We start from the raw sequence: 21107 nt of genomic DNA on the forward strand, positions 1-21107 counted from the left end.
TTGAAAAATTAAATCAGCTTTTCATGATGGGGGCACAATCTAAAATCATGCTAACACACTTTGGAACCAATATAATGGTGGCGCTGGATCAAATGGAGTTTAAATTATTTTCATGTTTTACTTTATTTTAGTACTTTTAAAATTTTAATATATTATTTAGAATACAGATACTATTGCATGTTACAATTTATTTGCCAAAAATATTAAGTTTATGAATTTTTATTTTATTGTCATAGTTTCTATAAACATAGAGGCCGGTAAGTTACACATTTTGTGTTATTGTTTATTTTGTATCGGTATCTTTTTAAATTTTCTGTGTTTCCAATTTGGACAAATACTAATTTTGGTTCACATGTTTAATTCCTACCAATTTTTATCCACGACTATTATTTTAGTACCAATTTTATCCACGACTATTGTTTTAGTGTCAAAATTCATCTTGCCGGTCACCCATCCATTTAAGACATGCCGAAATCTAAAACTTTTAAGAGTATTTTCATCCTTTTCAACTTAAGATCCAAATTTGAGCATTAATAAAAAGATTTAAGTCCTAAGATTCATCCCAATTCGCAATTTTCCTCATCATCCTACCTTAATTTGAGAATGAGAACTACGAATTGAGATCAATCTTAGGGTTTAGATTCATTTATTCATGCTCAAATTGAGATCTTAATTTGAAAATGACGAAAATACCATTCATAATTTCATATTTCGACATGTCTTAAACGAAGTGGTGACTGGCATGATGAATTTTGGCACTAAAACAATAGTCGTGGATGAAAATTGGTAGTAAAACAATAGTCGTGGATGAAAATTAATAGAAATTAAACATGTGGACCAAAACTGTCATTTTACTAATACTCGTGGAACCAAAATTGATATTTGCTCTTTCCAAATTTATAGAAAGAACTTTTGTTTTTTAAGTCCAAATTCAAAATGAGAAAATCATTCACGGTTAAAGGTCTGTGGTTACTAACTAGGGTTGGAAGAATTGGACTCAATTTATTTATTTAACCAGTTTAAGGTACTTAAGCAAAGTTTTTGGGTTATACTATAACCCAATAACCCACTACCCACGCCCACTTCAAATTTATTTAAATATATTTTGTGTAATTGGCGTTTGAATTAGTGTTTAAAATTAATTATACTATACGAATTGAACTTCTACCCTTTCAATTAGTTTAAGCATTAAGACTATTAAAACTAAATATGCTAATGACTATTTGTGAATTCTTTTGTTTAACTATTTATTTATATAATTAATTCATAAATAAATAAATACATACATACATACATACATACATACATACATACATACATACATACATACATATATATATATATATATATATATATATATATATATATATTCAAAATGGTCCCTCGACTATAGCTAAATTCACAAATTGGTCTTCGACTTTCAATTTCAACCAATTAAGTCCTTAACTTTGCAATTTTGACATCATCTGGTCTTCCATCTATTTGACTGTTTGTTGTCCGTGATCGACGATCTCTAGAAGAACCTTCAACTCTCGTCGGAGCACGTGGAGGCCTCTAGTATGATGTTGCACTGGTTCGGAAACATGCCGTCTTCTTTGCTCTGGTACGGACTCAACTACATTGAATCCAAAGGGAGGATGAAGAAATGCGACCGGATTTGGTAGATTGCTTTCGGCAGTGGATTTCAGATGTAACAGTGCAGTCTGGAAATGCAACCGGAACCTTAAAAAACCGACGGTGGACCATGAAATTACATATATATCCTCAAAAATCACAGTCAACAAACAGTCAAATAGATGGATGACCAAATCGTGTCAAAATTACAAAATTAAGGACTTAATTGGTTGAAATTGAAAGTCGAAGACTAATTTGTGAATTTTGCTATACTCGAGGGACCATTTTAGGTATTTACTCTTATGTTTATTACAAATGTTAATTAATATGATTAATCGTAACTTTATATAAATATTAATATATTTATACAATTAATATAAAGTTCATTTATTACATCAACTATATAAAGTTTTTATAAATATTTTATAAAATTTATAACTTAATAATATTATAATTATAAAATAAATTCAGTATATAAAAAATTATATAAAAATTATATTAGTGTTAAATTTGAATTAAATAAATTATAATTATATTACAAATTAAAATCAAATTATCGAAACATAAATTAAAATTTAATTATCTAAAAATACATTATATATAAGCACACATAAGGTTTGTTCGAAAAGTTTATTGTGTTGAGTCGATAGTGGTTTCAGTTCTTAACTAGGTTAGAGGTTTGAGTTTTAGGTTATACAAATAATTAAAAATATTTAATTAATTTATCAAATCTGGGAGGATGCTTTACATCGGCGAACAACTGATCACCTACGCGGTTTAGACTGAACAAATTGGTTTGAAACCAATCTTCGAGCAGATGCCAATTTATTTATTAATAGGAATTGGGTTGGCGGGATGGCCCGTTGAGTCGATAGTGGTTTCAGTTCTTAACTAGGTTAGAGGTTTAATTAATTTATTAATAGGAATTGGGTTGGCGGGATGGCCCGTTTGAGCTAAAATCCCAACCTGGATTCGAAACAGCTGGCGGGGTTGAGTCCAGCTTGTTTCTTCCTCAACCCGTAACGGCCGTTGCCCGTTTTGACAGCTCTAAAATTTTTGCCTAATTAAGTTTGTAACATTGAAAATCTTAACTAATTTGGTCCTTCGTTCGATCAGTGTCAGAAATATGTTTAATTTGAGGATATTGCTAGAACTTCACATCAAAATTACAATTTTCTCTCTTATTAAACCGAAGAGTTAATTAACGAAATGGTTCATTAACTATAGTAGAATTACCAATTTGGTTCAGAGCAACCCGGGAAGCTAGTAACGTGAAATTTCAGGCTTCCAGCAATCAATAGTTATGATGTGCAACCGTGTGCACCATGCATGGTGCACACGGTTGCAAAACGACGTCGTTTTGACTAAAAACGTGCGTCCCTTTTTTTTTTTTTTTTAAATTCAGTTTCGATTTCCCTCAACAGCATTATTGTGGATATATAGTTATGAATTTGTAGATATTTAGTTCATTCATTGTGGATATTTAGTTATTCATTATGGATTTTGTGTTATTCATTCACTGTTGATATATAGTTATGAATTTGTGGATATATAGTTATGAACTTGTGGATATATAGTTATGAATTTGTGGATATATAATTCAAATTATGCACACAAAAAATGCTATTGCCGGAAATCGAACCTGATTTTTTTTTTTTTTTTAAGTAAGACGTGCATTTTTAGTCAAAATGACGTCGTTTTTACAATCGTGTGCACCTTGTGCACAGCATAGTTTGCGTCCAGCAGTGGCAATTTATGTCCTACACCATGGCGTACATTGCACTATGCGCCCAGATGCAAAACGACGTCGTTTTAATTATTTTTTTTTTTAAATTTCCCGCCCCAGTGAATGGCAGTAGGCTTTTCTTTAAAAAAAAAAAACCCGCTGTTCAAGAATGTACATAATGTTATACTTGAATACACATAATGTTATACATGAATACACATAATGTTATAACAAAATATACATACTCTTTTTAAAAGATAATACACATAATCTAACATAATACATAATAAACATAAACTTTTAACATAATACACATCAACTCTTAACATAATACACACAAATTTTCTGATTCGGATGCACATAATTGTATAAAAACAATGTACATAATTGTATAAAAAATACACATAACTGTATAAACCAGTACACATAACGTTGTGAACGAATACACATAACGTTGTGAACGAATACACATAATCTTAGCAACTTCCTACCACGCCTCCCAACGCGACCCCAAAACGACGTCGTTTTGGGAGGCGCGCGGCGCACAGTGCTATGTGCGCCGTGGTGTGGGATATAACGATTGAAGAATGACCAAGGATTGAGTCTCACTAGCCACAGTGTGGGAGCAACTTTTTAAAGTGAGGGGGAAAGTACTGTAATACTTTTAAATTTTGATTAAAAGTATTACAATTTTTCTTATAAGTAACAACTTTTATACTTGATTAGTATTACATTTTTAGGATCCGTTTGGAAAGCAGGAAAATGACTTCTGGAAAATGATTTCTGGAAAATGAGACATTTTCCGGAAAACATTTTTCTTTTCCACTGTTTGGTTGCATTTGGAAAACTATTTTGGTGTGTTTGGTTCATTTTCTGGAAAATGAGTAGAATGATATAATTAAATATTTTAATTATTTTATTCTGAATTAAAAATTCATTTTAAATCTTTAAAACAAAATATATATATATATATATATATATATATATTTATTTATTTATTTATTTATTTATTTATTTATTTATTTATATTTATATTTATGGCTTCCGGCGGAACAAGGCTGGTTTCTGGCGGAACCCAGTTCCGCCAAAAATTTAAAAAAAAAAAAATGAAAGAGAAGGGGCGGAAAACGACTTCCGCCCAAATTTGGCGGAAGTCGTTTTCCGCCAAATTGGCCTCATTTTCTCCAGTCAACGGAAAATGGATTCCGTTGACTGGATTTTCCAGGTGTAGCCAAACACCAAAAACCCGGAAAATGACTTCCAGAAGTCATTTTCCGGGTTTCCAAACACAGCCTTAATATAAATGTTATATTTTCATCTTAACTCGACTCGTCTCACGGATAAGGATCCGTGAGACATTCTCACAGGAGAGTCCCTCACAAGAAAGAGATTAAAGTTAAGACTACATTTACTTCAATTTTAAAATTTTTTCTCAAACATTCCATTTTCCATTTTATATTTTTTAAATTTAAAAATTATATAAATAAACGGAGTCTCTATTTTCTTTCCTCTAACTATTGTTCTGCTTCTCAAAATCCCGGTAATAAAAGTATCCTACAAGATTATTTGTTAATATAATCCCTCTAATTCTCCTTAATTCCACCCAACATTGGCTACTCATATATAATGTAATAATATTGATCAATTTTACTCAGTATTTTAAATAAGAATCAAACTCATAACTTTTTTCATTATACATTTTCTTCCTCAATTAGTTCGATTCAGATCCAACCCGTTGGTCACTGTTTTTTTTTAAATACTACTGATCATGTTACAATGTAGTATATCAGTATATGTTCATAGTTATTTTCTCAATCTCCCCACTGGAACTCAAACCCATAATTTCACATTAAAAAGAGCCACTCCATGACACTAGACTACATGACCATTGACACACATTGAACCTTGTTAATTAATTAAAAAGAAGATCACCAAGAACAAAACATTGTAAAAAAAAAAAAAAAAGGTGCATATATAAATGGAGGTATAGTTGGGGATATGTAGGAGTATAACCAAGGAAATGATTCCAATATTAAACATGTGGACAGTAGCAAGTAACAAAGGCGAGTGGTATTGGGTCCATTTCGCATCATCATGAAAATGACTCCTTTAAAAAAAAAATTAAAATTTCTCAATTTGCCTCTTATCCTGAATTTTATTTTATTTTTTTTATTGAAAAACATATTTTTAAACGTTAATTAATTAAATACGTGTCCACCGATAACTATGGGACGGCACACGGCAGATAATATATATCCTCCTTAATTTGTTGTGTTAGGCCATCAAACTTTGAGTTCCCGAATATAACCCTCGTTCTCCATTCCCCAACTTGCTTTATTTTTCAAGGTAATACACAATTTAATCCCGGACTATTAGTAACTTTTCTCAAATTAGTCTTAAACGACTTAATCCTTAACTTTGATGGTTTTCTCATTTACTACTGATTCTGTTACAATGCAGTATATGTTCATAACTACTTTCTCAATTTACTGAAGCACAAAGAGGCAATACCAACTCTATTGAGACTCGAACCCACAACTTTCCATATGAGAGAGCAACTTGGTGTCACTAAATCACAAGGCTCTTGTACAAAATCTTACCTCTATTAATCAATACCCAATTTAGTCTTCAACTATAGTGGTTTTACCCAAGTTAGTATTCGACTATAGTGATTTTACCCAATTTAATTCTCGACTATACTAAGCTAATTGTTTCCAATTTAATTAGTCCTTGCTTCTAACAGCCAAGAGCTTAATTGGATAAAATTATCAAAGTCGAGGACCTAATTAAGTACAAAAAGTCATTTAGGACTAAATCAAGAAAAATCACTATAGTTAAATACTAAGGCTACCAAGACTATGTGGTCTAATGGTACCCGGGTTGAACTTTCATTTGGAAAGTTGTGAGTTCGAGTCTCAGTGGAGGCGTTATTGGTTCTTTGTGTTTCAGTAGGTTGAGAAAGTATATGAACACATACTACAATGTAATAAGGTCAGTAACATTAAAAAAAAAAAAATACTAAGGCTCTGTTTGGTTCGCACATAGGAATCGGAATGGGAATGAATAAGGAAATACTCTTATTTTATTTGGGTATAGATTTTTCAATTGATGGGGTATTCGAAACTCATAGTAGTATTTTAAAAGCCTATCAGCCAAACAACAACAATTACTTTCATATCCATTCCTATGAACAAAATCACCAATCAAACACACCCCTAAGTCGTTCATTCACACCCATGAAATTTTGAGTATTGCAAAAGTTACATAGCATTAGGTGATTAATATATATAATGTGAGTTGTGTTATAACCTACTAAAATCATCTCTAAAGAAGGCACCAAAAACTATTTTGGTGTAAAATTTTAGTACAAGACACCAAATTCTACATCAAAATGGTGCAAATAATCGAATAGTGTTACACCAAATATGGTGTAATACTATTCATTTACACCATTTCGGTGTAGAACTTTTTAAATTTCTTTTGCTAATTGTTTCCTTTTAAAAATTTATATTATTAAAAATAAATTATAAAGATTTAAAGTTTTCATTGAGACGTTTAAAACGAGATCAATATCAACTATAAAATAATTAAAAATTAAAAATACATAAAAACATAAATTTCATTTTAAAATATTACTGTATTATTTATATCAAAATTATATTTTATATTAAAATAATTAAAGTAAATAAAATTAAAGTTTTAAATTATAATTAAGAATACAAATTATTTTAGGATATGAATAGAATTTGATGTGATGGATAACAGATGAAATAAAATTTGGTGTAAAAGAGTTAGGGATGGCAAAAATTTAGTGTAACAATATACATGGAATATTTCTTTTGGAGTAAAATTTGATAAAGAATTTTGTATTTTGGATTAGAGATGACCTGATATGACAAAACTTTTTGTTGCAATTTTATTTTATATATAAAAAATGTAATTATTAGTGGAAGCAATTCAAGTAATTGAAGATATTAAAGATGGGTAGGTTTTAACGATACGATGTTTGGTGATGGGAGGTGATAAGGCAATTATTGTTTCGAAAAGTCAAATTTGTGTATCACCACCTGCCTGCCTTTCTTGAACCTTCTTCAATGCACAACCTGTCTCTTGTCTTCAACCTCGGCACCATGAGAGAGTGATTGCCATTTTCGTGAAGCTTTCAGGCATAGTTTAATTTTGAAAGTCAACAACGTAACTTAACTTTAAAAAAAAAAAATGTTTTAGGCCTAACTAATTCTGAATTTAGAATTCTTGTTCAAGAGTTGTTAAAAGAGATAATAATTAAGTTGTTAATTCCCGTCAATCTTTAAACTCTCACCTCTTGATTAATTTATACATTCTATGCATAAGAGATATTTATCACAACTGATTAATTAAGATCTCTAAAAAAAATCACACTAAAACAAGATTTTAAGACAATTAGTCAAACCAACTAACTAGCTTTGTAACAACTTTAATTTTGCAGAACTAAAAGGATAAAATTAAGAAAGAAAGAAGGAGAAGAAACGACAAAGATGCTTTAATTCATATTGTTTTTATCTATGATGATTGATGGTGTTCTTGCCATACATAGAAAGACAACAAAAACTCTCACAATCACAAACTTCAATGCTATTACACATACCACAAAAAATACCCATAAAAAGAAAAGAGGAAAAAGAAATGAAAGCATACATGTGCATGGCGGCGATGAAGGTTGAAGAAAGCAATCCCACTAAGCTATGATTATCTATCTACGGTGAGGACGGTGGGCGGCGGCTTTTCTGGACGGTTGTTGTTTAGAATCTACCGGCTTCCCAAACATGCCGCAGATGCCACAACCAGACACCTTGGGAGAAGGAGGGTCATACGACGGCTTAATCTCGGTCGAACGGAAACCCCGACCGCCGCCGGACGAGCGGCTACGTTGGACGGAGGAGGGTTTCGCCGCCTCCTTCGTCTGATCCCCGCCTTCATCTTTGGTTGAGATTTTCTTCAGCTCACCGGATAAAAGCTTGTCATCCCAAACCAACCCTGATGAGCCTTGCCTTCTAAACGAAACTTCTGATCTTGGCAAAGCCGCCATTAATTTGTGAGCTTAAGAGTTGTGTGTTCTTGAATCTTGAAGGCCAGTCTTGATATGGCGGATTTAGAAGCAAATTAAGGGTTGAAGATGAACTATTTGAGTCCACCAATGTTGTAATATATATATATATATCTAATGCCGTGTGAAGTGTTTCATCTAAATTGGTATATTTATATATAGAGATGAGGGAATTGAAATAAATAAAGAATGGTGGAATTATTGAATGTGGTGGAGGATGAAGTCAAAAAATGGCATCCATGTTGGTACACCCGCCTGAATTTACCTCTTTGTCCTTCGTCTTAATACTCATCATGAATCCTTCAAACTCCTCAACAATAAACTTCATTTAGATGTCGACCAAACGTTTTGGTTTAAGAGATTCCGCTATTTGATAACATAGTTAGTTTATCAATCAATTTTAATTTATTTAATCACTATTAGTTGTTTGACTTTGTTAAACAATCAATATGAGTGTTTGATTAATTAACTTTTTATAACAGCTTAATATTTTATTGTTTCAAAATGCTAAAATTCAAAAACGGCTCAAAACAGCTTTTCGATGATCTTTTTAAAAAAGTATTTTGCATGTAATCAACTATCCGCTAACAGTTAATTTACCAAACACTTTTCTACAATCAGCTAATGCTATTAACTAGTCAAACTCACTAACTCAATCAGCTAACAACTATTTACCAAACACCCCAATAAAATCAAGTGTATAATATAATAATTGTTGGAAAATATTTTTGTAAGAGATTTGATAGCAAACAGGAATCAAAATCAATCAATAATTAATAAATTATAAATAAGAATATATATACACATGTGTGTGATGAGTGTGTGTGTGTATATATATATATATATATATATATATATATATATATATATATATATATTTGTATATTTCACATTAAATGCATGGAGGATAACTTTTTATTTCTTATGCCAATGTTCAAAATGTACTGGGAAAAATGAAATGGCTTTTATGAATACCTAAAGCAAATGATTTAATTATTTAAATATAATAATGTGATAGCAAACAGTAAACAAATAAATTAAATATATTTTCGTTCAAATTGAATTTGCTCTGATAATAAAATTAAAAGTACACATCAATACATCATTGATAGTAAATGTAGATTTTCCTTGTCTTATTTATTTATTTTTTTTTTAAAAAAAGTACACAACTAAATGATAGTACATATTTATTTAGGCCTGATTATTTTTATTGATTTTAAATGTATATGCCAATGTTTTCAAAAAAAAAATGTATATTCCATTAACAGATGAATGTAATTTTAATTTTTTTTTTAATATATTATTCTTTTTCTTTCTTTTCAACGCACTTCCTTTTTTTGTTCTTTTATTATTTTATTGCTTTCTTGTTCCATCTTGTATATTGTCAATACACAAATTTATTAAATATAAATAGCATTAATTTGTGTCTATCAACACTAGTGCCTCTTATATTGAGTACAACACAAAATTCATGTATGGTTATATGAAGTACTATAGTAAAAAAAAAAGTATACATACTCTCATATTAGTAATCAGTACAACTCTAAAAACTTTTTGAGCTGTATCTTATGCATTGAATTTAATCCTAAGCTGCCAAAACCATTGTCCAAAAATGTTGAAGGAGATAAATCACGACTCACTTAATCAATCTTTAATTTTCACCCATGTACATTGTGCGCAATGGATATTAATGCTGATCAACATCTTTTGTATGCAATAATAATTATATAGCTATCAATTGGATGTTAATTTTAAATTTTTTTTTTTTTTTTTTTTTTTTTTGTATGGTCTCTCTCCGATTAGTATGATTTGTTAAACCTTAAGAATGATTTTGTAATATCTTTTTTTGAAAGCTGATTTCGTAATATCTTTAAAAGAGATTTGTTAATAATCATATGATCGAGTTTCATAATTATTTTTACTACCTTCTTTGATATGATTACACGGGATTGATTTCTCATTCAAATTTTGAATAATAATTCAAGTTAATAATTAGGGAGCTGAGGCTCCCAAAAATTGGATTACATCTTTTGTGATATATACTTTTAAAGAAAAAAGGTTAACCTCCTCTCAGTCGTTATATCATGGACCAAGATTCACAGTGCACTGTGAACTCTGGTCCAATACGACATCGTTTCGATTAAATTGGTGGGGAGTTGACGCGACGGACACCGTCCGTCCATCTAATCCCATTACAATTTTTTTTAACACTTATGTTTATGTGTATTATATTAATAGTTTATGTGTATTCAATTATAAAACTCTGTACATTATGAATTTCAATTCCATACCTTCAGTCATCAGCATACAGAAATGATATTACTAAGACTTATGATTATGTGTATTATGTTAATTAGGAATTTATGTGTATTCTACTATACAGTTTTGTACATTATGAATTTCAATTCCATACCTCAGTAAACAGAAATGATGTTTCTAAAACTTGTGTTTATGTGTATTACGTTAAGAGTTTATGTATATTCAACTATATAATTCTGTACATTATGAATTTAAATTACATATCTCACTAGACAGAAATGATATTTCTTAGACTTGTGATTATGTGTATTATTTTAAGTATTTATGTGTATTCAACTATACAATTCTGTACATTTTTTAATTTAAATTTTGTACCTTAGTATACAGAATTGATATTTCTTAGACTTATGATTATGTGTATTATGTTAGGAATTTATGTGTATTCTACTATACAATTATGTACATACGAAACATGTATTTTTTTTAGAAGATAACGGCAAAAATGAAAAACGGGATTTCCAAAAAAAAAAAAAAAAAAAAAAAAAAAAACCATTAATGAATAAGAACAAAACGATGTTGTTTTGGACCAATGCATTGTGCACCCTGGTCCACGGTATAATTTGTTGTCTCCTCTACTAAAATCACTTCAGAATATTCACTCCTTCATGTAGTATTGATTTTTTAAAAAATGTTAGTCGACGATATCCTGAATTAATAAAAGAATCGACATAATAATTAAATATTTTAAAATTTTAATAAAATAATGACATATTATATAAAAATGACTTGTGTAGTTGTGTAAGGCTATCCTCATCAGAGCAAGTGAACCCTTTCCAAGATGATGTGGAAGGTAGTGTGGATATTTGTTTTGTTTTGTTTTGTTTTTTGTTTTTTTTTTTTTTTTTTTTTTTGTTTTTGTTTTTGTTTTTTTTTTTTTTTTTTTTTTGTTTTAGCTTAATAGCAAACTTGCAAGTCTGTTTTTATAGTTTTATTTCCTTTTTTATATTTTATTTGTTATTTTATTATTACTTTATTATTATTATATTTATAATATAAAAATGAAAGTGGATCACTTTTGAAAGTGTGAAAGTATTGCAGAGATGTAAAGAAAATAGTGTTGAATTTAAATCTATAAAAATCAATTATTAGTTATGAAATTCCAGGCAATATATAATTTCCTTTGTGGAGTGTGAACTGCTTTTGTCCTACTACATTTTGAAAATCAATTATTAGTTATGAAAATAAATAAAAATGTACCTTTAATATATTAAAATTGTAAATTTTGTCATATGTCCACCTTACAACGTGGACCATAGTCTATGGTATAATGACTGTCGATTGATGAAATAGTGATCTAATGGGCTGAAGAAGCGAAACTAGGCATGCATGACGTGAAACCAATCATTATTATGTGAATTATGCTATCAAATAATATATACTCAGTACACAAATGATGTATTTTTAATATGAAACAAGCTAGGCCAATAGCGCTGGAGAAGTAATAAGGCAATACCAATTTCAATAGTTATGTTGTGCATCCGTATGCACCATGCATGGTGCATACGGATGCAAAAACGCCGTCGTTTTATTAAAAACGCGCGTCTCCCTTTAAAAAAAAATTCAGGTTCGATTCTCAACAACAACATTATGTTGTTCATTCATTCTGGAATTTTAGTTCATAGATTATGGAATTTTAGTTCATTGATTTTGAAATTATAGTTCATCGATTATGGAATTGTAGTTCATTGATTCTGAAATTTTAGTTCATAGACTCTGGAATTTTAGTTCATTCATTCTGGAATTTTTAGTTCATAGATTAGATTCTGGAATTTTAGTTCATAGATTCTGGAATTATAGTTCATCGATTCTGAAATTTTAGTTCATATGTTGTTGCTGGGAATCGAACCTGAATTTTTTTTTTAAAAGGGAGACGCGCGTTTTTAATAAAACGACGTCGTTTTTGCATCCGTATGCACCCTGCATGGTGCATACGGATGCACAACATAATTTTTGCATGGGAATGGGCTGAGTACAAGGGGATTTGGAATAAGCGTCAATATTCTTATTTGAGTGATATAGGCCTGTTTGGTAAAATACTTAGTCTATAGGTCAATTCTGACTTATTTGATCACTATTAGATTTATGCTTTGGTTAAAAAAAATCAATATAAGTGTTTGATTATTTAGGCTCTGTTTGGCAAACTTAGCTGAAAAGCTATAAGCTACGAGCTGAAAGCTGAAAAGCTATAAGCTCAGAGTTAAAAACTAAAGAGCTGTTAAGCTAGCTGTTATGATTGAAAGTGTTTGGTAAAATTAACTTTTTGGATAAGCTGATAAATGTAAAAAGACTAAAAAGGACATCTTTATAAAATTTAAATTAGTTTGTTTACATATTAAAATACAACATTTTGTCTTTAAAAAAAAATTAACATTTTGAAATAAAACTATTAGCATAATCATGATCTAGCATCTCATAATGGAGTAATAATATTGTTGCAAATCTCATAATAATAATAATAATAATAATAATAATAATAATAATAATAATAATAATAATAATAATAATAATTGTGGTGAAAGTTGCGAATAAAGGAGAAGAGAAAAAAAAAATTAATTGTGAAGGGTAAATTATTTAATTTCTTTAAAATAATATAATAAGGATAAAAATTAAAAAAAAAAAAAAAAAAAGTTAGGAAGCTGGGAGCTTATTTTGAAACGGTACCTAAGGTAGCGTTCCAAAATAAGCTCTTATTTTAAGCTAGGAGTTTATTTTGGGAATATTACCAAACATAGCTTATAGCTTATTAGTAGCTTAGCTTAAAATAAGCTATAAGCTCCTAAATAAGCTTTGCCAAACAGATCCTTAGTGTTTTGTAACTCCAAAATGCTAAAAACCAAAAATTTCAATTAATTTTTTGAGAAAGAAAATTATACCAAACATCTAATGTTATCAACTAGTTATATCCTCTAACCCATTTACCAAGATTATAATTAAGGACATTATCCCATGGTCATATCATGTATTGAATCCCTATTTTATTTTATTAGTACTATTGACTTCGTGAAGCACAAATAGTCCATATCGCCCCCACAAAGACTCAAACCCATGACTTCTAATTTGGGAGCTAAACCACAAGCTAAGATCATTGACATTGTATAATCCCTATATTTCAAGCTAATTTACTAATTTCATTTCATATATAAAACATTTAATATTATTAGAAAACATTTAGTGTTACTTGAAAACATAATACATCATAATTAATTAAATTTTCACAGAAGATTTTTTTTTTTTTTTGAAACCAATTCTCACAGAAGTTATTTCTGCTTTGGGTGGTCAAACTTTCCAAGGAATATATTTTTAATCTCTACTATACCCGATGGATTATATGAACCCGAGGGTCCGGATTATAAAGTCCGAATATATATTTGAATATAATAAATAAATAATAAAATAATAATAGGGGTAGAAATAATGCACGAATTAGCATCACGGGGACGAATATTGCATTAATCGAGTGTATAGTGCTATTACATAGGTTTCAGACGTGTAATAAAAAGACAATTACAGTAAGAAGGTAGAAGATGCCTTGATTAGGACATCAAGGAAGGATTTTATAGCCTATGTCGCCATAACAACCCCGGAGAAATCGTTGGAGATGCCCCCAACCGCCTTGGGCCGCAACAATAACCGCATGACTCGAACAACGCGGATACCTCGTCCCCGGCCGAGCCGACCCCACGTAGGCCGACCCCGGGTGACCGAGCCCGCGCTGGGCGACCCCGTGGTGGCCGAGCCTACGTGGGCTGACCCCGGGGTGCCAAGCCCATGTTGGCCGACCCCAAGGTGGTCGAGGACCCCGGGGTGGTAGTGGTCGAGGACCCCGGGTGGTAGCCAAGGACCCCGTGGTAGTAGTCGAGGACCCGGTGGTAGTAGCTGAAGACCCCGTGGTAGTACCAAGGACCCCGTGATAGTAGTCGAGGATCCCGTGGTAGTACCGAGGATCCCGTAATAGTAGTCGAGGACCCCGTGGTAGTACCGAGGACCCCGTAATAGTAGCCGAGGACCCCGGGGAGACAGATCCCTCCATGGTCCATTCGGCCACGTGCGTAGTCAAGTCAGATCCCGAGTCTGATTCGCTTCATATTACGTTGCCCGAATCGCGACGTATTCCATCAATACCCTTGTTATATGGAAACAAAAAAGGACAATAAAGAACAAAAAGGTAATTGGATAAATATTACACATTTTCGATTATCTAAAAAAAAAAAAAATTAGAAAGGAAATTAGGTCATCTTTAGTTTAGTATAACTTTCTCACGTTCCTCGACTCATAAACCTTCCCAAATCAAATGTATACCAAACAGTCCAAACATGATAATAATCTCAGATATTAAATTGATTTTTTTTTAAATAAAAAAAAAGTAAGAAATTTCCTCACATTTTACTAAATGAACTTTTTAGAGATGGTGAATAAAATGCATATTAAATGTGTTAGGGCGAAAATTTGAAGAGGCCGAGCTCAGCATCTCGCTATTAAAAATGGTGATAATTATTATATTGCTTGGCAAAAATTAAGAAATAAAGTTATGATTTCACTACTAATTTTAAATTTTAGCATAGTGATAAGCACTTGATGGGATAAAATCTCTGATTATTGATTTCTCTCTACGGCTCTGTTTGGCAGAGCTTATAGCTTATTAGTCTGTTTGGTGATGTTTCCAAAATAAGCTCCTAGCTCTATTACATTGTAGTAACTGAAACACAAAGAGCCAATAGTAACTGAAACACAAAGAGCCAATAACGCCTCCACTGAGGCTCGAACTCACAACCTTCTAAATGAAAGTCCAACCAGGGTACTATTAGACCACATAGTCCTGGTAGCTCCTAGCTTAAAATAAGAGCTTATTTTGGAACGCTACCTTAAGTAGCGTTTCAAAATAAGCTCCTAGCTTTCTAACATTTTTTCCATCTTTATCCTTATTATTTTAAAGAAATTACATAATTTACCCTTCTAAATTAAAACCCTTTTCTCTTCTCTTTTATCCGCAACTTTCACCGCAAATATTATTATTATTATTATTATTATTATTATTATTATTATTATTATTATTATTATTATTATTATTATTATTATTATTATTATTATTATTATTATTATTCCATCTTGATCCTTATTATTTTAAAGAAATGATATAATTTACCCTTCCCAATTAAAACTCATTTCTCTTCTCTTTTATCCGCAACTTTCACCGCAAAGGAGATTTGCAACAATATTGCTACTTCATTATGAGATGCTAGATCATGATTATGCTAATAGTTTTATTTCAAAATGTTATTTTTTTAAAGACAAAATGTTAAATTTTAATATGTAAACAAACTAATTTAAATTTTATGAAGATGTCATTTTTAGTCTTTTTACATTTATCAGCTTATCAAAAAGCTAATTTTACCAAACACTTTCAATTATAACAGCTAGCTTAACAGCTCTTCAATTTTCAGCTTCGAACTTATAGCTTTTCAGTTTTGAGCTCCTTTTCAGCTTTCAGCTCCTAGCTTATAGCTTTTCAGCTAGGTTTGCCAATGTATCATGAGGCCGGCCGGGTAAGTATCATGAGGAAAACCTATGTATTATGCTCCATATATCTAGTAACATTGAATTCTCTGATCAAAATATTTTACAATAAATTTTATTTTATTTCTCAATATCCATCGTCTATTCTCATACAAATAAAATTATTAATAAATATCAACTTTTACAAACATAAACTTTATTATATTAATTTGAACCATAATGAGATTGTATTAATTTGAAACATAAACTTATTGACATATATCAAGGATTAAGTTTTAGAAGATGAAACTCTAAGCTCTAGCTAATGGTAAATGATATTTCTCTTGTTGTAATTTGTATTTTGATTTTTGTAGTATAGAAACTATCAAAATATTTGTATTTTGATTTTTGTTGTATAGAAACTATAAAAATTATCCACACGCGCGAGCGAGCGCGCGCGCGCGCACACACACACACACACACACACACACACATATATATATATATATGATTTGGATCAAATAAAAACACATACTGCCGCATGAGAGAACTAAGAACAGCTCAAAGTTGTCGATTTGAGAAGATCTAATGGCTTTAAAACAATGAGAGAGATGAAAAAGTATAGTAGCATTTTTGTAAATAAATTTGAATTTTAAAATCCAATTACCAACACTATATAGTGGAACTAATAATACCATAGAGTGCATCCCACATATGTATAAGTGCAGTGATTCCAATAAACATATATATGCACTCTAGAATGTTGAAATTTGCACTTTAAAATTTGAATTATTTATAAAAATGTCACCATATTTTTTAACAAATGCATTTTGTAGTTTTGCTTAGTTGCTCAGATCTTTAAAGTTTGACATATTTATAAATATATTATTGCATTTTTTTCTCTAATTGATTCATATTAGTTAGATATTTCTAGATGGACGATCTTGATTATATTGGCTGTTAATTCTCTGATAAGGAATGATTTTTATGGAAGCGCGGCAACCCCATATATATATATATATATTAATCAACCGCACAACCGCATGAGAAGCTTACACTATATATATATATATATATATATATATATATATATATATATATATATATATATATATATATATATATATATATAGTGTAAGCTTCTCATGCGGTTGTGCGGTTGATTAATGTGCGTGAGGTTTGTACTCAATATGCGTGAGTATTGTGCTCTTAATATGCTTGAGATTTGTACTTAATGTGCGTGGGTGTGTAATGTTAAACTATTAAACTGTTTAAAACCCCAAAAAAAAAAAAAAAAAAAAAAAAAAAAAAAAAAAAAGTAAACTAACTGATAAATTATAGAAAGGAAAAACGGCTAACACGACATTGACTATAAATTAACATGGCGTTTGGTTGGAGAGGGAGAATTACGTGGGAAAGGAATTGCAATTTCATGGGAGATGAATTACTGTGAATAAAATGAGAATTTAAATTCCAGTGTTTGGTTTACAGGAATAGAATTAGTAGGAATTTCAATTTCAATGTTTGGTATACATGGGAATTGAAAGGGAATAAGCAGGGTCGAATTTTAGGTTTTGGTGGCCCTGTTCTGATAAATAACTGAGGCCCTCCAAAATTATAATTTTTAAAATTAACATATGCGAGTTTCGAACCTTTGACCTCCAAGTGAAAATACATTAAATACACATTACTACCATCTCAACCTTTTAAGTTTAATTAAAAACTTTTAATTTTTATTTCTAAAATAGCTAGGTAAATATTAAATATTGTGCCTCTAAAATTTGGGGCCCCTCTAAAATTGGGGGCCCTGTGCGGTAGCCCAGCTTGCACAGCCTAAAATCCGGCCCTGGGAATAAGTAGTATAAAGTCAAAAATGTCCATTTTTGTTGTTAGGCATTAATTTTAGGTTAAAAAAATGCAGGGGTAATTTTGACTCATCACTATCTTTTTTTCTTACTAAAATCCCAGGAATTAAAATTCCGGGGGGGGGGGGGGGGGGGGGTTGACATTGGATTTTAATTCCTTGAAAATGAGAGAATTGCAATTCCTTTCAACCAAATAAGGAAATTTTGTGGCCTTTGGAATTAGGTGGGAAGAGAATTTAAATTCCCTTCAATCAAACGCCATGTAATAGTTGATTATTTGACTTACAAAACTGGCATAGACTATGCTTGGCAAATCTAGCTGAAAACTGAAGAGCGGTTAAACTAACTGATTATAATTAAAAGTGTTTAGTAAAGTTAACTTTTTGATAAGCTGATAAATATAGAAAGAGTACAAAGGACATATTCAAAAAATTTAAATAATTTTAAATTTAAATAAGTTTGTTTACATATTAAAATTTAACATTTTGAAGTAGGGAGATTTATAAAATCTTATAAAAATTATACAACTCATATGATTATATAAATTTTAGGGAGGATTTTAAAGATATAATCATAGTCATACCATCAAGTAGATCTCCACCGTTCGTTGAGGAGGTAGAATAAATAAATAAACTCATGGGACTCATTTTTTAACAATCCAAGTGGTTCAGTAAAGCTTATAATCGAAAAATAAAATGTTTTTTTTTAAATTAAATAGAAGTAAAAAAAAGTAAAAGGATTTTAATTGAGGGGTAAGGATGTCATTTATTTAAAATAATAAGGATAAAAGTAGAAAAAAAAAGTTTTGATACAAAGATTAACATAAAAGCAAAGAAAAAACACGAGCATATCAGCCAAACAGCTCTTGATTGTTCATGCACAAGCCAAAAAAAAAAAAAAAATCATAAAAAACACAGACACAAAAATACAAGGATTATCTTCTACATAAGAAACGTCTTGATTGTAGGACTGCTCATCTCAAACTTAAGAGATTTAAGCACATTTGCCCCTATTTTCATCACTTTATTCTTGGCGTATGTATTATTGTAATGTAACAGAAGTCCTCAACATTACGAGGACTAATCTCTTCATACTTTCTGTAAATTACAAACAAAATGACCATTCATATAAGCAAAACATTCCTCAAAACAAAACATGGCGTTGTCCGGAAATTTCACCGCCGTCATCGGCGAAGCATTGTTTCATGTTTCCAATTCCGTTGCTCATTTCTCAGGAAACACATACCAATAGCGTCAAAATTTATTATTTATTGAAGATGGATGGGTGATAACAGATTGAACCTAAAGATTAAATTGGACCAAATTAATAATTTTACCTATATTATGTTATATATATTCAACCAAATATATATTTCCAATTAATGCTAGCTACTGAACATATATATTGCCCGGCAAGAAGAATGCGGCGATGATGGGGTGAAGAAAGAAAAGAGAAGAAATAAAAGACTAAATTGCCCTCATTATTTTACCAATTAAAATTTTTCAGTTACTTTTATCTGCAATATGACTAAAGAGACTGAAATTGAGAAAAATTGAATAATTGTGAAGTCAAATTGATAGCTTTTAAACTTGTGGACTGCATTTAACAATACCATAATAGTTATATGATCAAAAATGAAATTTTTATCAATCTTATAATTATCATTGTACATTAAATTAAACATATATATAACATGTCAATAACAAACAGAGTTTATAATTAAATTCTTCCAAAGGCTGAACCCCAACTCTAAGGGGCCCCCACACCCCGACCCGACAAAGCATTTGGGACCAAATTAATAATTTTACCTATATTATGTTATATATATTCAACCAAATATATACAAGTGTGAATTGTCCACTCTTAAATGTCAAAAATGGATTGATTGGAAATAGTCAACATTTTAACCTTGAAATCTTGAATGTGGGTATGTTAAGTCATAAATATCATTGTCAAACTGTCGCAACTTTCCTAGCAATTAGACTTGGTAATATGAGATGATGGGGCATTCAATATTGTTTTGTGACAACAATTATTACCCCCAAAAACACTTGGGAAATAATACTAATAAAATATAGCAGCCCACTTTGAATATACAAATTAAAATAAATTCATAAGTAGAAATTAAAACTTAGCAGCCAATTTCCACTAAAAGCCAATCAACATCCTATCCTCTTCAAATGTCCCTTAACTAATATGTAAATATTAGGGGGGAGGGGGGGGGGGGGGGAGAGTTAACGACGGTTTGGCACTTGGGTTTAGCCTAAGGCCACCTGAATATGGAGTCAACTAGTCAAGGAGTTGATCTCTATTAATACTCTATCCACATACATTTTGTATAAAATATTATCTTATTGTTTGTAAATAATTTATTCATAATTAAAATATGGTAACACTTGTGTGAGACTGTCTCACGGGTCTCAATCTGTGAGACGAACTAGATCTTTGATTAATGGAACGGGTCTTTGATTAATGGATCAGATCTTTTACCTCATTAATCAAAAATTCAACTCGTCTCACACAAGTTTTTGCCTTAAAATATAATCAAATATATACTTTTTCTAATCTATTTTAGTGACATGTCTTGTTAATTAGTAAAATTAGTTCTTATTTTTTTAATGTTTATTTGTAATTTTTAAATTATTTTTTTGTTTAATAATATTTTTAATGTAATTTTTAAATATATAAATTTATGCACAAATCATCAACTAAATACTATACAAAAAATTAAACTATATATACAATAAAAAACTTGAGTAAAGTCCAATGAGATGGAAGAACGTAACAAATTTATGGCAAATTATGTCCTGGAAACGTATTCACCATTGTTCAAGTCCAAATGGGGTCGTTTTTACGCGGAAAAGAAAAATTAGCTAATGTGCTGTTAACGGCGCGCGTTTGGTCAGATTATGAATTTTCTGTTATGAGATTATGAATGTAATATAAATTCATAATCTCATAACAGAAAATTCATAATCGCATAAAAGTAAAACATTTATTAAAT

General features: G+C 30.4%; 1 protein-coding gene across 1 annotated transcript; it reads right to left on the bottom strand.

The window, feature by feature from the left end:
- Window positions 1-7837: 7837 nt before the first annotated feature.
- Window positions 7838-8514, bottom strand: LOC109186128 (uncharacterized protein At1g15400). The gene has a single exon (XM_019336040.1). It carries the CDS (start codon window positions 8406-8408, stop codon window positions 8073-8075), a length of 336 nt encoding a protein of 111 aa, XP_019191585.1. The 5' UTR covers window positions 8409-8514; the 3' UTR covers window positions 7838-8072.
- Between the last annotated feature and the right edge of the window lie 12593 nt (window positions 8515-21107).

Source organism: Ipomoea nil, unplaced genomic scaffold (assembly GCF_001879475.1).
Source record: "Ipomoea nil cultivar Tokyo-kokei standard unplaced genomic scaffold, Asagao_1.1 scaffold1407, whole genome shotgun sequence".
NCBI lineage: Eukaryota > Viridiplantae > Streptophyta > Magnoliopsida > Solanales > Convolvulaceae > Ipomoea > Ipomoea nil.

What these genes read in the sequence shown, in the direction of transcription:
- LOC109186128 (XM_019336040.1), bottom strand. Translation starts at nt 8,408, where the DNA reads ATGGCGGCTTTGCCAAGATCAGAAGTTTCGTTTAGAAGGCAAGGCTCA.